Source organism: Anopheles maculipalpis, chromosome 3RL (assembly GCF_943734695.1).
Source record: "Anopheles maculipalpis chromosome 3RL, idAnoMacuDA_375_x, whole genome shotgun sequence".
In the NCBI taxonomy this organism is placed as follows: domain Eukaryota; kingdom Metazoa; phylum Arthropoda; class Insecta; order Diptera; family Culicidae; genus Anopheles; species Anopheles maculipalpis.
Genome location: NC_064872.1, coordinates 4,568,567 through 4,585,308, shown reverse-complemented (window position 1 = coordinate 4,585,308; position 16,742 = coordinate 4,568,567). Strand labels below are relative to the sequence as shown.

General features: G+C 41.5%; 4 protein-coding genes across 5 annotated transcripts in view; 2 read left to right on the top strand and 2 right to left on the bottom strand.

Annotated features, from left to right (window-relative positions):
* The window catches only part of LOC126564216 (uncharacterized), a 444,146-nt gene that overhangs the window by 20,281 nt on the left and 407,123 nt on the right, over positions 1–16,742 (top strand). The window lies entirely within an intron of this gene.
* LOC126564527 (protein kinase C and casein kinase substrate in neurons protein 1) overlaps positions 1–16,742 on the bottom strand; it is a 424,303-nt gene that overhangs the window by 244,780 nt on the left and 162,781 nt on the right. The gene's annotated exons all lie outside the window — the stretch shown is intronic.
* Positions 1–16,742, top strand: part of LOC126564234 (voltage-dependent L-type calcium channel subunit beta-1) — a 97,272-nt gene that overhangs the window by 31,899 nt on the left and 48,631 nt on the right. The window contains exon 2 of the mRNA XM_050221219.1: positions 8,333–8,368. Coding sequence (XP_050077176.1) covers positions 8,333–8,368 — 36 coding nt within the window. The remainder of the gene's footprint in view (positions 1–8,332; positions 8,369–16,742) is intronic.
* LOC126564444 (mucin-2-like) overlaps positions 1–16,742 on the bottom strand; it is a 363,283-nt gene that overhangs the window by 318,823 nt on the left and 27,718 nt on the right. The gene's annotated exons all lie outside the window — the stretch shown is intronic.

Sequence of the window (16,742 nt, the reverse complement as noted above, 5' to 3'; positions counted from 1 at the left end):
TTCGATCTAAGACTGCCGAAACTGCGGATGAGAGCACAAGAAAATAGCTGTCATAAATTGAAGTTACCTTTCTCTATTCTTCCTGTGAGGGTATCCGTTCTGCTAGCATCAACAATCCCCAAGACTCGAGCTGCTCGAGTCTACATACACGCCACGCAAATGATATGCATGCACGGAAACGATTAAACATTCCGTGCTTCGTTCGTAAAATAGACAGCAGGCAAGAAACTGAATACGCCGGGCATTGATTTGCGAATTTTCGGGACTTATGTCAAAAGAGTTGACTCACATTATCTAGAGACAATCGAAAGCAAACAAATGATAAGAAAATTGTGTGTATTTATCTTCAACAATGATAATTTATCAAACTCAAAATGCACATAATTGTGCTCCGTTTTCTTTTGATTGTGGTAAACGGTTTCTCCTTTTCAACACAATATTAATGACATCAATTATAATGCTCTCCCCGCGACAAGATGAATAACAAACGAGAGTCAGGTGAACATCGCATTCAAATTGGGATAATTGATTCAAACGGGTGCTTGGCTCGCTCATCGCTCAGTGCATTTGGGAGGGTTTTTCTTTTGACAAATTTGCGCCCTCCCACACGGTCACGATCGTCGATTCGATCTTCACAGCGTACGATCGCGATTCACGCAATACTAATTGGGCTTTCTTCGCTTCACGGAGGGATCAAGCATACAAAAGACTTGCACAAGGGTGTAAGCGACAAACCCGAACCCCACTTAGAACGAAGCATTTAAGCTTTCTTTGTTGTTGTGGCTGTTTGTACCGCATCTTTCAGCAGACACACAGCTAGATAGGTATGCTAAATGTTTTACGACGTCATTTTCGAACCGTGTGTAATAAGGTGAATTTATCGTGGGTCATTACAGACGGATCGCAGTCACAGCTCGATGCACACCGTCCGAAATGTGTCAACGCGTGTTTAGAGGAAGGAAAAAAACCACAAGGGAGATCCGGTTGGAGAACGTTTTTCAAATGAAAACTTGTTCTTTGTTTGTCCAAGAGATAGAACACTTGTTTCCTTAAAGATATTCGCATGATTTAACTTATATTCAATATTTCTGTTTACTTATGTTTGGAACGACATTTATAGAACGATAGAATCATCGAAAAGATTTTTTTATTTTTCATGTGTGACTTTTACGACTCGCGTTACTGCTTGCAAGAGTAATGTACGCTTGCTTGCACATATTTCATGCCCCGGTTTATTTTCAAAATCGCTCTTCAATCCTTACCACCTCGCGTACGCACTTCAGTTGGCTGATTTTAATGACTTTTTTCCCCGGAACCAAGGAAGCCCCGAATACTCAGACAACTCCCTCGACACCGGCTCTGGTGCAGCGTTTGTCTTGCTTCTCACTCTACAAAACGCACTGTCACTCAAGATCCACATTTGGCGGTGATAAAACGCGCTACATACGAACGAGCACCGAAGAAGCGAACGAAACTACGCATCCCTATCGGCACTGTTAAGCATGTGACGAATTGCGGTCATTAAAACGCCGGCACCCTCAAAATACAACTGCAAGTGCACCAAGTGCCGGCATGCAGATGTGTGATGCGGTGTGGCACGACAAAAGCGAACAAGACAAAAAGACACAAAATGTGCACCAAAGCGCAACGCCGACAGTGGATTGAGGAAGAGGGAAAAAGAATTTACTGTGCCTTTTTTTCGGACCGTTTTGCGTGGGCTCTTGTTCTGTATGTCTGTCTTGTGTTTGCCACAGAATATTATTGTCTTGTCTTGAAGTTCGCTTCAAGACGATGCGTGCAATGATCATGGTATGGATAGCAATCAACCGGAAAGAAAATAAATCATTTCCACTGAGCTGGGAAGAACTTGAGAATGTTAAAATAAAGCGAAGCGAAAAAAAAGATCCTCGAACCTCAACAAATCGGCAGATCGGTGTTAAAGTGAAAGACTTTCCTTGCTCGGTCTGTGGTTGAGCGTTGTTTATCGATCGTTAGATGACTGTGATGAGTGGCATGTGCACTTTTGTTTCCTATTGGTTCCGCCCTTCGACGCTAGGGAATCGATCGAAGGAAAGGGAAGAGACTACACAGGAAAGGATATATTGTGACCTCAAACATTGACCATTTTACCATTCCGGGTGTGCAAACAGTCTGCCAAGGGTTTCTTTGTTTTCTCATCGATTAGGGTGATGAATGCGGAATATCTCAGTAATGTTAAGAATTGGCGAGCATTGGGTGGGCGAGTGATGAAAAGTACTCTCTAATAGATGACAAACAATGCTTGGTTTTGCTTGTTTGGGATATTGTTTATTACTTTTTCTTGTCTTCGGATAGGATGTATTGACTCTTTTTTGAGATGTGAAAAGAATATTATTGAAATATAGAAAAGAAATGTTTGAAATGAATAAAATCTTACATTATACAACAAAAGCAGCATTTAACCTATTTGTATAAAAGATAGGAGGAGAGAAGAGTAGGAAAACATCAAACATTCAATTGTTGGTAATAATTTCCTCTTCTTAAAAAGACCTGTTCTCTCGAGCTGAATTTAGATTGTCTCCACCTGCAACTAGACGCCAAATACCCAAATCGTTCTACTGAACGCTATTTTTAATTCCATCCAAAAATGGTTGCAAGCGTAAAGTGAAGTTAGATTTTTCATGGTTCTGCCGTTACACATACTGACATAGTCCATAAGGTGTGCACCGTACGTACGAAACAGCCACACGCCTTGTGACAGATGAGCGAAGAGGGTGCCATAAAAAGTCGATCCGGCCTCCCACCCGATCGTATGATCTTCGTACGTGACACAGTCGCAAACGGTTTACTTACGCATGAACGGGACGATCCTTTGGGAGAAATAGAAACCATTAAGACGAGGCAAATTTATTGCGCACAGATCGTGTGTGTGGTGTAGAAGCTGTTGAAGAAAATGATTTGAAGTTGGGACTGATTTTAGAGCATAAATTACATGTTGTATTTCAACACAGAAAACGAAGGTTTAATTCCTATTCCTTATTTGCAATGTGATGTAAAAAGCGTTACTTTTAATGGCCATAAATCGATAAGCAAATCTACAACTCTTCTCACAATTTCAGCAACAAAATGCAAACAATTAAACCAACAAAACAAAAAATCGATTAAAAATCCGAAATTGCATTCAGTGGAAATCCATAAACCACCCCAACCAACTAGCCAACTTCCTTGGCGCCTGCAGACTAGACGCAACAAAGAGGAAACTGTCTGTGTTGTGGGGAGAGCAATGAAACAAAAAAAAAGGGAACAAATTACGATTCAAACAATGTGCAAACAGGCAAAAAGAAAGTCAGTAGTAAAAAAAAGCGAGTGTGATTGAAATCGGTTAGAAAATGATAGGAAACGGCTTTTCGTCCAACATGCAATTCTTGCTATGATGAGAATCGCAAAGGTTTTTTTTTTCGTTTGTTCGTTTTGTATCTCATTTGATCATTTTTTTGTTCTTTTAGAATGATTTCAATTGGCAGTGAAAAACATGAAGAGGAAAAAATATTCCACCTCCCAACATAAGCAGAGCTGTATCGAACAACAACGAAAACACATAAACAAATTAACAACCACCCGGTGCGCGAGGTGTGTAATCATAAAATAAACGATAATCGAACGCACACCGAGCAATTGAAATTGGAAAACTGGCTGTCTGTATGTATATATTTTTTTTCTTTCTTGCCTCAGTACTGTGAGAACTTGCCCCAAACAGCAAGAAGTGTGGGTAGGAAAATACTTCCTGCCTTCCCCGAAAAAAATCGATTCCGGAGCTCCCGTATTGTTCGATAAACAATTTAATAATTACTCTATAAACACTAAACCAAACGGGCGTAGGAGAGAGCGAGACCGAGCACGGTATTGATTTTGGCTGTGCAGCATGGGGAAAGCTCATTGCCACCCCCGAACGATTCCATTGTTTCTTCGTAGGCAGTCAGTGTTCAGGGCTGATTGATCAGCATAATTTATGCTCATACTGTTGCTGCTGCTGCTGCTGCTACTGCGGTTTGGGGCCCGTACGTGTGCTGCTGGAGGTGATGAGAATCTTGTATTTCCACGATTTTCCATGGCCGTCTATGATCGCGTCGATCGTTTGCTGTTTTGCTGTAATTTCTCCTGCTTACGGGCAACGTGATCGTTTCAATCAGCCTCTCTCTTCTAGCCATCTAATTCCCGAGAAGGAACCCCAAATGGAACAGGACAGCCGTAGCAAAACAGTTTCCAGTGCAGGCCAGAAACAATGGCAGGGAGGAAAAAAAATGAATTCCATCAAAAACGGTTCCTGACGGAGCGGAAAAATAATTTGATTAATCAAACCATTTAACCCATGATAAACGGTGCAGTTGAGCCACCGTTTTTCCATGTTGGGGTGGCGCTTCCAACAGCCTCCCCTCTGCAATCACCTTTTCAGCGTAATTGCTCGCTGCAAGTGAGCTTGGGTTGAATGGTTGTTTTGAATATCATTTTTTGTTTGAATTTTCCTTTTTTTCTCCTTTCCCAGTTCTTAAGCATTTATCGTTTGGCTGGTTGAATTCTTAACGCTCTTGACTCGATCGTGGGTTGAGAAAACTTGATCGGTTTGTTACTCCGGGAAACGGGATCTTTCTGGTCTATCCGTGACGGGAATTAGTGCGATTAGCTTCTGGAGGAGAACTTTGAACTCCTGAAATGGGCAGCAGAAAAGCCTCCAGAAAGCTGCTACACGACGCACGGGTGGGCGAAACAATTGTAATAATAATTGCAAAGTGATTACCAATCGATGATTATTTACTTCCGCGAAAGGCAAGACTGTTTTATAGTTGAGAGCGAGGCATACAAAGCATCGGAATCTTTGGGACTACCTTAGCACTTGGGTTTCATCCAACCAAAAGCAGGGTAAACGAGTTCGCGATATTACACAAACGGTTAACATTCGCACGGTTATTTCATAATTCCTGGAATTAGTTCAATTTATTGACCAGCAAAAACAAAAAGAAAAATCCCAAAACCAAGCCATTTTCGTTGCAACCATCTTGAACCCTGTGTCCCGTCCGTTCCGGGTCCTTTTTTCCTTGGCCTTAAGTTATTTTAATAGCCGTCTCGCTTGCTTTCCTGCTCTCGGTTACCGTTTGCCTAGCAACGTGACCGACGTACAGATACTCTCCACTCTGGATAGTTGTTAGTCTTCGCTTCTCATTCCTTTGCAGCCTCCTGACAGCAAACCAAGCAAGTGCTTGTGGACCTTCCGGTACGTTCGCTGTGTCCTCATGTCCTTTTTTTGTTTTATTTTTGGTTCTTGGTTTTTGAGATCGAACGACCCAGTACAGGCTATTCTGCACACTTTTTTTTTCTTAAGTTTTTGTTAGATCCGAAGCGTTGCCTTTTGTGATCATCAATTATGTCTTGCCTCACGTACGGCCTGTCCCGTTTTCAATCTCTGGGGTTCGGGCTTTTTGCGTTATTAACCATGAGTGACCGAGTGACTTGTCTCTTTTGCACTTTTATAGCATTGATCTTTAAACACTCACACACACGTTATGGCTACGTGCGTGTTTTTTGTAGTAAAACATGTGTTATTTTATAAAACTTTTGTCGAAAAAACTACGAAGCTTCTAACAATGGTTGAATTACTTAAGATTAAATATTATTATCCTTCCAAAGAGAATAAGAAATGATAACTATTTACTAAAAAAAACGAAGATAATTAGTAAAAAGCAATCTTGTCCAAAATTGTTCCTTTTTATTTGCAACACACATCAAATTTTTTCTATACTACTAAATCAATTATATCTCTTTTCATTACATGGTTTTATGACATCTGTTTACGGCTCTTTTAATTTTTTACCATGAATCATTATAGCAAATTGACCAAACCGTTCCTCATGCAACATAAAATGACTCATGATAAACTTCAACGATATGATTCATTGGCTCCCAGTAACGAACAGGAGGCAACGGCTACAATTCAAACTTTTCTTTACATTCCTGAAATTTTGTTCTCTCTTCTGAACGGCAATTCCTACAAGGACATCAGGTAGTGCCGGGCAGAAACTAAACAGTAATGGTTGAAGGGAAAATATTTGCCCTACATTAAACTTCAAGCTAAACCGTACGAGAAGAAAAAATCCAAACTCACACTCACCACCGAAACGCATTTACCGCCTTGGAATGAAGCGATTTCGATATCGGTTTGACGCGCTGTTTATATGAAGCAATCTAAATTCAATTTTCCATTTTGAACCTTTTCATTTTCGTTCGATTCTTCTAAGGTTGTGCTGTTACGCTTCCGCACCTCGGCAGTACTGTGTGCCGATTGCCGAAGAAGGTTTGCCCGGTTTGCCCGAATATTTGGGCCGTCCGTCTCGCACACTCGGACGCATTGATTGAAGGACAAGCGGAGTGTTTTTGCGCTCGTTGTTACAAAACGGCACATGCACAATACAAGTTTTTCTGGGTCTTATAATCTTTTTTCTCTCTCTTTCTTTCGCTTTTTTCATACGTTGCCAAACTAAGGGCGAGTCGATTGAATCGCAGTTTTCGATGGTATGCTTGATTTCGTTTTAAAATCGATCGGCGTGAGCACGGAATAAAGCGCGCACGGTGTTTCGATTCGGAAGGGTTTGAATGTGTCCCGAATGGTTCATCCGTATGCATAATTTAAGTGCATGAGCGTGCGTACGTGTGTGTGCTTTTTGTGTACTCCTGTGGAATAATATTTTTGCCCAACATTACACAAGGTATGCGATTCTCGATTTGCCACTGATCATTTGGATCAATGTTCATTCAGCATGTTCAATTTTGAAATAACATCTCATTGTGGAATGCGTTGTGGAATCTTAATGAAGCTCCAAAGCTCGCCCGATAGGATCTTTTTTCGAGAAGATCAATTTTAGTCCATTTTGTTATCATTCTTAAAATAAAAGAAACCAATGGAAAGTAGCACTTTAAATCGAGCGAAATCAAATAATCTAGAAAAACCACACACTCACTATCAACATTCACACCTCGTACACTCTTAATTACTTATCATCATCAGCTCTTCCGTACCAATCCGGGCGTACGATCCAGGCCGGATAAACATAAACATTCTTCTGTCACACGTCGTCGGGTACGTGCTTCGGCAGGCCACTTAAAAACGCTCATAAATGTCACCCGTGGCAAGCTTGCTTGAAATGCTTGCCGTGCCTTTTACGGTCGGTCACCGGGCATGGGAAGTTACGGGCACCAACGCTCAGCCATTCCTTGTCGCTTGTCTGAACATCATGCATTTTTACGGTTCTTCTTTTCCTCGTTGGAAGTGAGCATTACGCTTTTTATGTTATTTCATAAACTGCGCCACCGTGGAAGCGTTAGGCACAACTATTTTATCTTTTCAAGTGTGAAAAACGCAAGCACTGAAAATGGTCTCTTTTTGGTACGACAGTCTTGGGATGTGTTGTGCTAAAAATCTTGGCAAAGAAAAACAATGAAGCAATTTTCTTGCAAACAGATACATCGTTATGGGATAAAACACTTAATTTAACGAGTAACGATTTTGACTTATCGCTCGACTTCAATGTCAATGCCAGCCCCAAGTCTACCGTTGGTAAAACTGTACCATCTTCAAACACCACTTCTCAGGCATACTGTCAGCAGCTGCGGTCTTTGTTCTTGGCAGCAACAAAGGTTCACTTCCTTGCCTTCCGAGGGCTTAAATAAACAATTACGATAGGAAGTGAACGCATTACTTCCAAAATGTTGGCTCATTTATACGCCTCCCGTGAGAAAACAAACGGCAAATCGCATCCGCCACGAATCAGCCGACCGTTTATTGTATGAGTAATTAGCCATTTGAATAATTAACACACATAATAAGAGAAGAGTCAGCGAGTAGTTGAGTCTTTTCAAAAAGGTAAAAAAAATATTCAAACCTTACTTCAAACTGCAAATGTTAAGTAAGAAGAGAATGGCTTGCGAAGGACAAAGAAGAAGGCGGTGCACAATCAGAGGCGAGAGGTAGGATGGGTGACAGAGAGAAAGAGAGAGAGAGAGAGAGAGAGAGAGAGAGAGAGAGAGAGAGAGAGAGAGAGAGAGAGAGAGAGAGAGAGAGAGGTGGCCAAGTGGAAGCGGAACTGATGTTGGTTTAGTTAACCTTGATGCTAATATCGATTTAAACAGTAAACTTGTTAGTACATTTAACGCGAGAAGACATTAAAATTTGATGAAAAGCACTGTGTTTCAATTGTGCACTGTGAAGCAAAAGAAGCGTTGTTTCTGCTTTATTTCATTCATCACATGGTTTTAGTTTAGACTGTTTACTAATGTCCACAAATGTTTCTTTTTTATTTTACAGGAATCGTCTCCAACCCTTACGTTAATATCATCAAAAGTAAGTATTTTTCGTATGTACATGACAGCTTCAAACGCAGAGGTTGTCACATTATTCGTCTCGTGTCACATCTCTTATCACTCATCAAAACAAACTTCAAACGGCATTCCGTTCACCAATATAATTTACCGCTCTCAAATATTCCGCAATTATTTACTTAATTTTTTGAAAACGGATAAAAATGACAGTCGTTACATTGTTCCTCATTAAGCTGTGACGTGGGATTTTCCTGCCAATGTTCTGTGTGTTTTAGATTTTTTTTTTTTTGCTTTCTTCAACACTCAAAATCGTTAATTTACTCCTCCCGGTTCGTTGCGTTCGATCGATACGCATAGTACAGGTGAAAACACTCAGTTCACAGCACAAAAAACACTATAAACCCACACGATAGAAAACAACGCGATCACTCAAACGAGGGTACAAAAAGAAGAAGTAAGCTGTAATAATCATAGGTATGTACCTACGGCTAATCTCGGCACCATGAACACCCTCCAAAAATTAACCAAAACAAAATAAAAAAGCGAAGGGCTTACGAAACACGGCCAGCCGAAGCTTGACACTCGCGTGGAACCGGAAAGCGTGACTTCGGAGTACGCAGGGAGTACGCTCCCATCCACCCTCTCGAACGTCCCGTGTTCCGATCGACTGTTTGGAACCGATGTACGCATGATTATAATAATCATATTCGTGGCTAATCACTTTTCTCCCGCATCTCGCTTTGCGCGCTGTTATTATCGGAGTGTAAGTATCTTGAATGTGTCTCCTGCCGCAATTGCGTTTGCGACCCCAAGTCTCGCGCGGGGTCTGTGGAAATCTTCCTATCATTACCCTCCTTTTTTCCTTCATTCCAATTGGACGGACGGACGACACACACTAAAACAAAGAAGGTGTAGACCGTGGTAGTGGACCTAGCGAAATGAAATAGTTCGAGTATCTTGGTCCGCAATCGCAAGATCACGTGCAGTATGGGTTGAGTGAAGAGTTCTTGTGGCAGAAAAGTAATTCTTACACTCTAATTTAGAGTCATTCTTAGGGACTGAAAGGAGGAAAAAAATAAATAGCTTGTATTTTGTTGTCCTTCCCATGTAACTTTGGAAGAATATTTTAAGAACTTGGCCATCTATTTCTGACAAATATTTCAGACATATTTTACACAGAATCAACAATTGACGTCTCGATTCCATCTCAATCACTTGATGAGTTGTCTATCGATCCAATATTCCAGACTTTCTGAAGGACTCATCATGCCTAATCCATCCATTTGAACGACTTATAAGGACTTTACTGGTTGGTTCGTCCGGTAACAATCTCATGACATGGCTAGTCGATCTAGTGACCGCGCGATTGGAATGTGCAGTGCAATAGTGAAATCTGAGCAACTGTATCTTGAACACAACTATGAGTATTCCTCAGTTTTAGATCGAGAAATAATCAAATCATCTTTACATCATTTCTGCATAGAAATTACTTGGAAGAGGAACCTTTTTTCCGTAGACAGTTTTCTGAATAAAGCGTTCCGACAAATGAAAGACCTCGTCCAAATGTCTTGGACTTTGACCACGTTCCATTCTATATAACATTCTCCCTAGACAGGAAACTTTTCGACCCACCTCGTAAAATAGTTCAAATTTCAAACTCTCCCCCTTCGCCTTCCGCAACTAACAACTTGTGTTGCCCAAAACAAGTCAAAGCCGAATATTAGGGGACGAAGCAAAACAAGCAGCAGCAGACTAAGAGCATCAAAAGCAACAAAGAAAGTTGAAATTAGATACCTCGAGCGCGCCAACGAGTGCGATTGCGTTTGCGCTAGCATGCCCGTTGTTGTTACGTTGCGAAGTTGCGCAGCACTGACTTGCCTCTCACCCAAACCCATCTGCACACATACACACACACACAGACAGGCACACATCTACGCCCAAAAAGTGTAATTAGTTTTTGTCATTAAATCTAGATTTGAGCGCAAGATTGATGTGCTTTTTCGGGTATTTCGGCTCGTTTTTTTTTTCGTGGTTTTGTCTTTCGAAATGATCGTCGCCTGCTTATTTGGCTTTTGTTTCTTTCGCTTTTTGTCGCGCTTCACGATTTTCACGGTAGAAAAGCCCTCCACCCCCCAACGGGTGCTCCATCCTCCTAAGAGCTACCCAGTACTTATGTTTAACCAACATGCGTCTGGTGCTAAATAGTTACTGTGGCACATGCCTTTCCCAGGCTGAAAACTCTAATGATGTTCAAATGTGAAAATTTCCCTCTCTCTATCTGGGGTTGTGTATGTGTGCTTGGACCACTCACCTGCCCAGATGATCGAATGAAAAATTCATCCAACCGAAGGAAACTTCCTCGAAAAAATAAAACAAAAAATTCGTCAACCGATGCAGAAAGGTGTGCGATGTGATACAGACTTGTTGAAAATGTTACACTTTTTTGTTATATTTCTTACGATTGCGTGTGGAAAAACGTGTTGAGAAATGAGTTGCACAAGAAAAAAACAGGAAAAAGGCAAATAAAACACCAAAGCAAACCTGGACCTGATTTCCATGCAATATACAAATGGTAAATGGTAAAGCGGCAGTCCAACACGCGGAGTATCGTTTCTCACGATACGGCTAATTGTACGGTGTTATATGGCACTCCCGAGAAATGATTTTGCAATATATTAAAGTTCAATTCCACCCCACCGTGTGGCTTCTCCGAGCTTGATTCGAGGATACAATTATCACCATAAACACTTTCCAGCCCAAGCCCTGGGTTGCAAAGGGGAAATAAGAAAACACGGAAACGGCACCCGCCGATTCTTTCGTTTTACCATCGGTTCTAAATGGCTTTTTCTCGGAGCATTTATAATTAACGTTAGAAAGCTCACAAAACAAAAAAGAAACTCCGACAGGCAAAAAAAACAAAGGTTTTGTTTCACCAACTTCAAACTGGAACTTACTTGCAGACACACGCGATCGGCCAGCAAACGGCAAAACCTGTAACCTCAAGGAAGCCGTAATAAGATCTTTGTAGCAGCAACAAAAATAAAATCGCAAGAAAACAGGTACCCAGGCCAAATTGCTGCCAAAATCTGAGGAATAAAAACTCGCTCCAAAACCCTAAGAAATAACGGTAAATGCGCAAAAGGAAGCTGGATCACACACACCTAAACATGTGCGCCTAAAACTACTCACACTGGCCCACATATTATCGCACAAGATCGATGATCCGAACAAGATCGGTGAGGAAAAACGGGTTTTTATTTCGGCTCTCGTATGCTAGAAGCCTGCTAGAAGGCCAACGTCTGGGCGTGGATCAAGATGTACCGGCAATTTTTGCCTGGAGTTGCAGGAGAAATGGAGATTTCCTTGGCGACGACCGACGCCAGAGTTCCAATCGAACGCCATATTGCGGATGAGCTTAGAATGCTGTCCCTCGGAGGGATCTGAACTTGGGGAGAGTGAGAAAGAGGGAGGAAGAAAGAGAGCGAGAGAGAGAGAGAGAAAGAAATCCAATACAACTACACAACAATAGCACGGCCAGGTCCACTAGGAACTCCCCTTTCCTAAAAGGGTTTGTTTTTGCAGGAAACAGGACTCTGGAATTCTACGTCTCAGTCCACCATGTTTTTTTTTTTTGCCTGTTACGCTGGTTACCGAAGGTAGAACGCGTTGATAGGTGCACATAGGTATTGTTTTGCAAATTAATGCCCCACCGCGAGCACATCCAACAGAACAATGCTTCGTTAAAGGGGATAGGGTGATTGGCGATCGGGCCAAGTTACAAATTAGTGTGAAATAGTGCGCGCAAAAGGGTGACTCTCCCGAGCGTCCCAGGGAGATATGTTGCTCTAGCAGGAAGTAGCGGTGTTTCTGCTTGAATTTCTGTTCTTGTTTTGTGTTCTTTTGTGACACCTTGTCTTTATTTCGGTGCAATTTCTTGAATCGTCCATTTTTCTTTTATCATAATAGGAGTTTTGTATTTCTCTTCTCCATTTTGCTTTTATTTCAAATGATTCTGCTTGCAGGAATAATCAACTTTATTTGTTGATTCCTCCCATCCTTGAGGGCATAGGTTTTAACTTATAATTAAATGAAGTATACCGAGCCTATGGAAGGTACTTCTGGGAATTGAATGTGAGCACATTTCATAATGGATTTCATGTGGAGCATCATAACCTAAGCATGGTTCTCATCTTCAAGTCAGTGTTTTGCTACCTACTAACACGCTTTCGGTCAACCATAATTTACCAGATCGTTTCCCTCTTCCCGAGGACAATTTCTCCGCAACTCTCAACCACGTGTGGGACACTTGGAAAAATTTTAAACTCAACCTCCGTTGCATGTTCATAAACGCGTGTATTCACGCGCACTGCTTGTTGCGGAGGAAAATGCGGAGAAAAATACACTTTTATTGCATTTTATTTTTGGACAGAACAACCTTTGTTTGTTGAGTTTACGGTTTTCCGGCGGTGTCCACGGATCCGCGGGATGGCTAATAAAAAGTTTCGGTAGGGAAAACCGCTGGATATCGGTGCGCCGTGTGTAGAATGTGTTTGTCCCACCCAACCGCTCCGACCGGCCCGACCAACCGACGGCTATTAGATCAGTGCCCCTTCGCAATGTTCCGTGCCGGTGGGCAATCGCAAGTGACAATTTTCCGGACGCGCCCCATCAATTCGGGTGGGGCGTCTTCTGCTTTTATTTTTGGCCTTTTATTTGGGTTCGTCTGGCTGCGGGTGAGTATGCGGGCCGACAACTGCCGTTGCAATGTGGAGCTGTATGTGGAGAGTGTTTTATGTTGTGTGATGTGTTGGGTTCATTTCCATGACTAGAACGAATATATTGTGAGATGTTTAAGTTAACTTTTTCATGCAAGACTGTTTGACTCATTATCCAAAACAAATCGATTTTCGAAAAACCCTGCTTTTGGACACAAAACTTGTACTCAAATTGTCTTCCTTCGGAAACATTTTCATTAATCCGCACAGGAAAAAAAACGTAACTTAACCAGCGCTATAATTATAGCACCACCAGACTGACAGTGTAAATATTCACTAAGCCCTGCTGTACTGGCAGGACCGAAAAAAAAGGAGTTAATCCACATCTTATGAGTTTCAAAAACCATAACAAAAACAACATGCTGATAGATAGATTTCTCTCCCCACGGTATTGCAATGCTGGAATATTGTTGTCAAAGCGCGACGAATGAAGATTTAAAATCCCTCTATCCGGTACCAGATTTGGGGGACGAACTGGGTAGTGCCTCAGATCTTACTCGTGGATGGTAACGGACGGCTTACGTAAGAACGTTCATTAAAATTATTTATTACATTCTTCTACCGACCGAGCGTCGCGAGTTGACGTCGTTGCTGGGCACGCTTTTATGTGATGTGTTAAATTATTCCCATAATAATCATCACATAAATCTTTTTTCTTTTTTTTATCCTTTCAAAGTGAAAGTAAATGGGATAAAGTTTTTATGCTAGAAAAATTGTATTGCGGCATCGATTTTCGTAGAGTCAGAACGTTCAATTATGGATGTAATTCGTGGTACGAGTTCATACCAAGACTTCGTAACAAAACAGGACAGCTTTAGAAAACAAAACTGTAGAGTAGAAGAAAAGAGTAACTATCGTGCAATCGATAGATTACTGTTGCATTTCTTCTAACGGCACGATTTGGTATGGAATACTACGCTTGCTATCCCTGCAGCAATGACAGGTCTACTAAAGATTGTGGAACAAATGAGCAAGAAGAACCATTTGTTGAGGAACTTGGTGAACTTTAAGGAAGTCGATTAATTAGTCGATGAAAATCGAATAGTTCATTAAATGTATCTGGCCATCAGCCTTTTCAGTCCTTGTTTTCATAATTTAGGATTATATATTTATTTATTTTCAGTTATTATATTATTACGGCTTTCTTACGTTTTGTCACCTTTGCTTGTGGTGACTATATGCAATGTACAAAATATTAGCAAGGCATTTCCTCCCTGTTATTTGCCTTATACCGGGCATGCTTGGTTGTAGCTGAGTTGGAAGAGCGTAGATGATGGTGTAGAGGTGATCGTTTTTGGTCCGGTGCTAGTGCTGTAACTATTGCTTCAATGGTGGTTGGTTGCATCCTATTTCCGGCTATTGTGGTGTTGTGGCCGTTCTATTGTTGACCATATTACGCACTGCAACAAAACAACAATATTGTTGAAACAGCATAAACATTTATTTGTTTTCGTACAGCGTTCTCCAGTACAGTCCAGCAGTGACATTACAAGCACGATCTAGTCAGCGTTAAATCTAAGAATGATCGGCAAACTCTTTACCACAGCAGCAAGAGCAACTTCACTACTCTCGAGACTGAACCTGCCAAACACTCCCGAATCCAACGCCAACACAGCCAAACTCGCTTTGTCAAAGCTGGACTGACTCATAGAACACTGTACTGTAGGATACGCCTGCCTCCCTTTTACGACAGTGTTAAAATTGCCCACGAATGCAACTCCACGTGTTCGGAATGCCCGTGGCACTACAAAAAACACTGGAGACATAGACAATACAACAAATAATATAAAAGGAACGGTGGAAAACGAATAATATAGGATTACCTCTAGTTTAAATTCAAACTTTTGAACAAAAATTAGGCATCAGCTATTTTGAAACGAATTTTAAGGCGAATAAATTGATTTGACTAGTCATAATGGTTTGAATTTCGATCAGAAGCAAACAGTTGATATATTTGCTTGTTTTTGGGTGTAAAATTGTCCTCGTACATCCAATTTAAGATATGGCCAGGTCGTCAATCCGTTTCCAGGAACCTTAGTTTAAGACTGCAGTCCTCCATCCATGGCTGCATCCGATCTCTGACAGGTTTGACACCACTTGACCCAGCCAACCAGTTCGCTGTGCTTCTCTGCACCGCACGGATCGCTGACGAACATCTTCTTGTTGGGGCATGAGTCCGGCATCCTCATCACGTGCCCCAGCCTGCGTATCCTACCGTCAAGATATCAGCACCGTCAAACAGCTGAGCGTGGCTCATTTATTTTATTTTATAGCAGCTCAATACACCTTCACTTGTTTGTAACATTCAACTCAATTCCTTTCTCGTGATTCATATATTCATGAATGAATCATTACATACTCCTTTTAGCAACGTTGCAACTGCAATTTCTCAGTATTTGAGTGAGCATGCTGAACATTTCATGAATCAGAAGGTACATGAAAATCATGAATCAAAACTGCACACGCTGACCGAATTTCTCTTTCACCCCGAAAATGGACCGTGCAAGGCTCCATTCTTGCATCGTGATTCACCAAGCAAATGCATCAGCCGGCAGCATAAAAATGCCAGCCAGTTCACTATAAGAAAACAGAATCAGACACGAGGAGGTGCAAGATGCACTGGAACATGCTGCCGAGAGACACATAATTATTTCCGGTTACGGTATTTCCACGCCACGATGATGCTTCTCGTTTAGAGAATCTTTTTGGGAAATTCCAACCGAAACTGTTTTTTCCATCCTTCTTTTTCCCCTCTTTAGCGTGTGTATGTGTGTGATTAAGAGTACGAAGGCACGTGTGCTTCTCTACACTCTAGAAGGGAAACGTTCGTAACAGATGCATCTCGTCTGGATGCAGTTTTCAGGAGAAAAATTGGACGCCCGAAGTCAAAAAGGAAGAGCCAACAATAACAAGAATGCGCTTGCAAGTACATAAACCCATTCATGCTTTTCAACGCTCGCACTCGTCCGGGCAAGTCGACTTAATGATGTGTAATTTTGTGCCAAAGTATTTGCCATGATTCACAGATACAATTCAAAATGTTGCTAGCCGGCAACACTTGCCCGTCTCGTCACGTTTGGATGCTGCTGAAGAGAAGTAAAAGACTAGTAAAATAAAAACAAGAAAATGCTTGACGCACTGGATTTACTTGCTTTGCGTGGGAGTAATTAATAAAATTTATTACAGCTTTGCCTATTTCACTCAGCACACTAACCACGGCCAGGATCGGGCGACATTCTTGCAGAAGATGTTCCATCATTAAAACCATGCCTACTAGTGTCTAAGAAAACACGTCTCGAAATTTTCATTCTTTCCACTTTTATTGACCTCCTCATCCCCCCCTATATAATCCCCCTCTTTCTGCCTTGTGTGCAAAAATTTCAATGTTTTAGCGAAAAAATTCTAAATATCATCAACGCTTACCAGCTGAGCTGGTCCTCCGATCGCACCCGGAGTACACCGGAGTGTGTACTGTCGGTGTACGCACCTAAGGGGGGGAAAACGCGCACACCATAAAAAAAACGTATGGCGCAAGTGGGAACAAATTTCTGTCACATGAAAAATCTAAAATTAACGCAACGCGGCGATATTAAAAATAATTAATTGTACTCCGTGTGCATA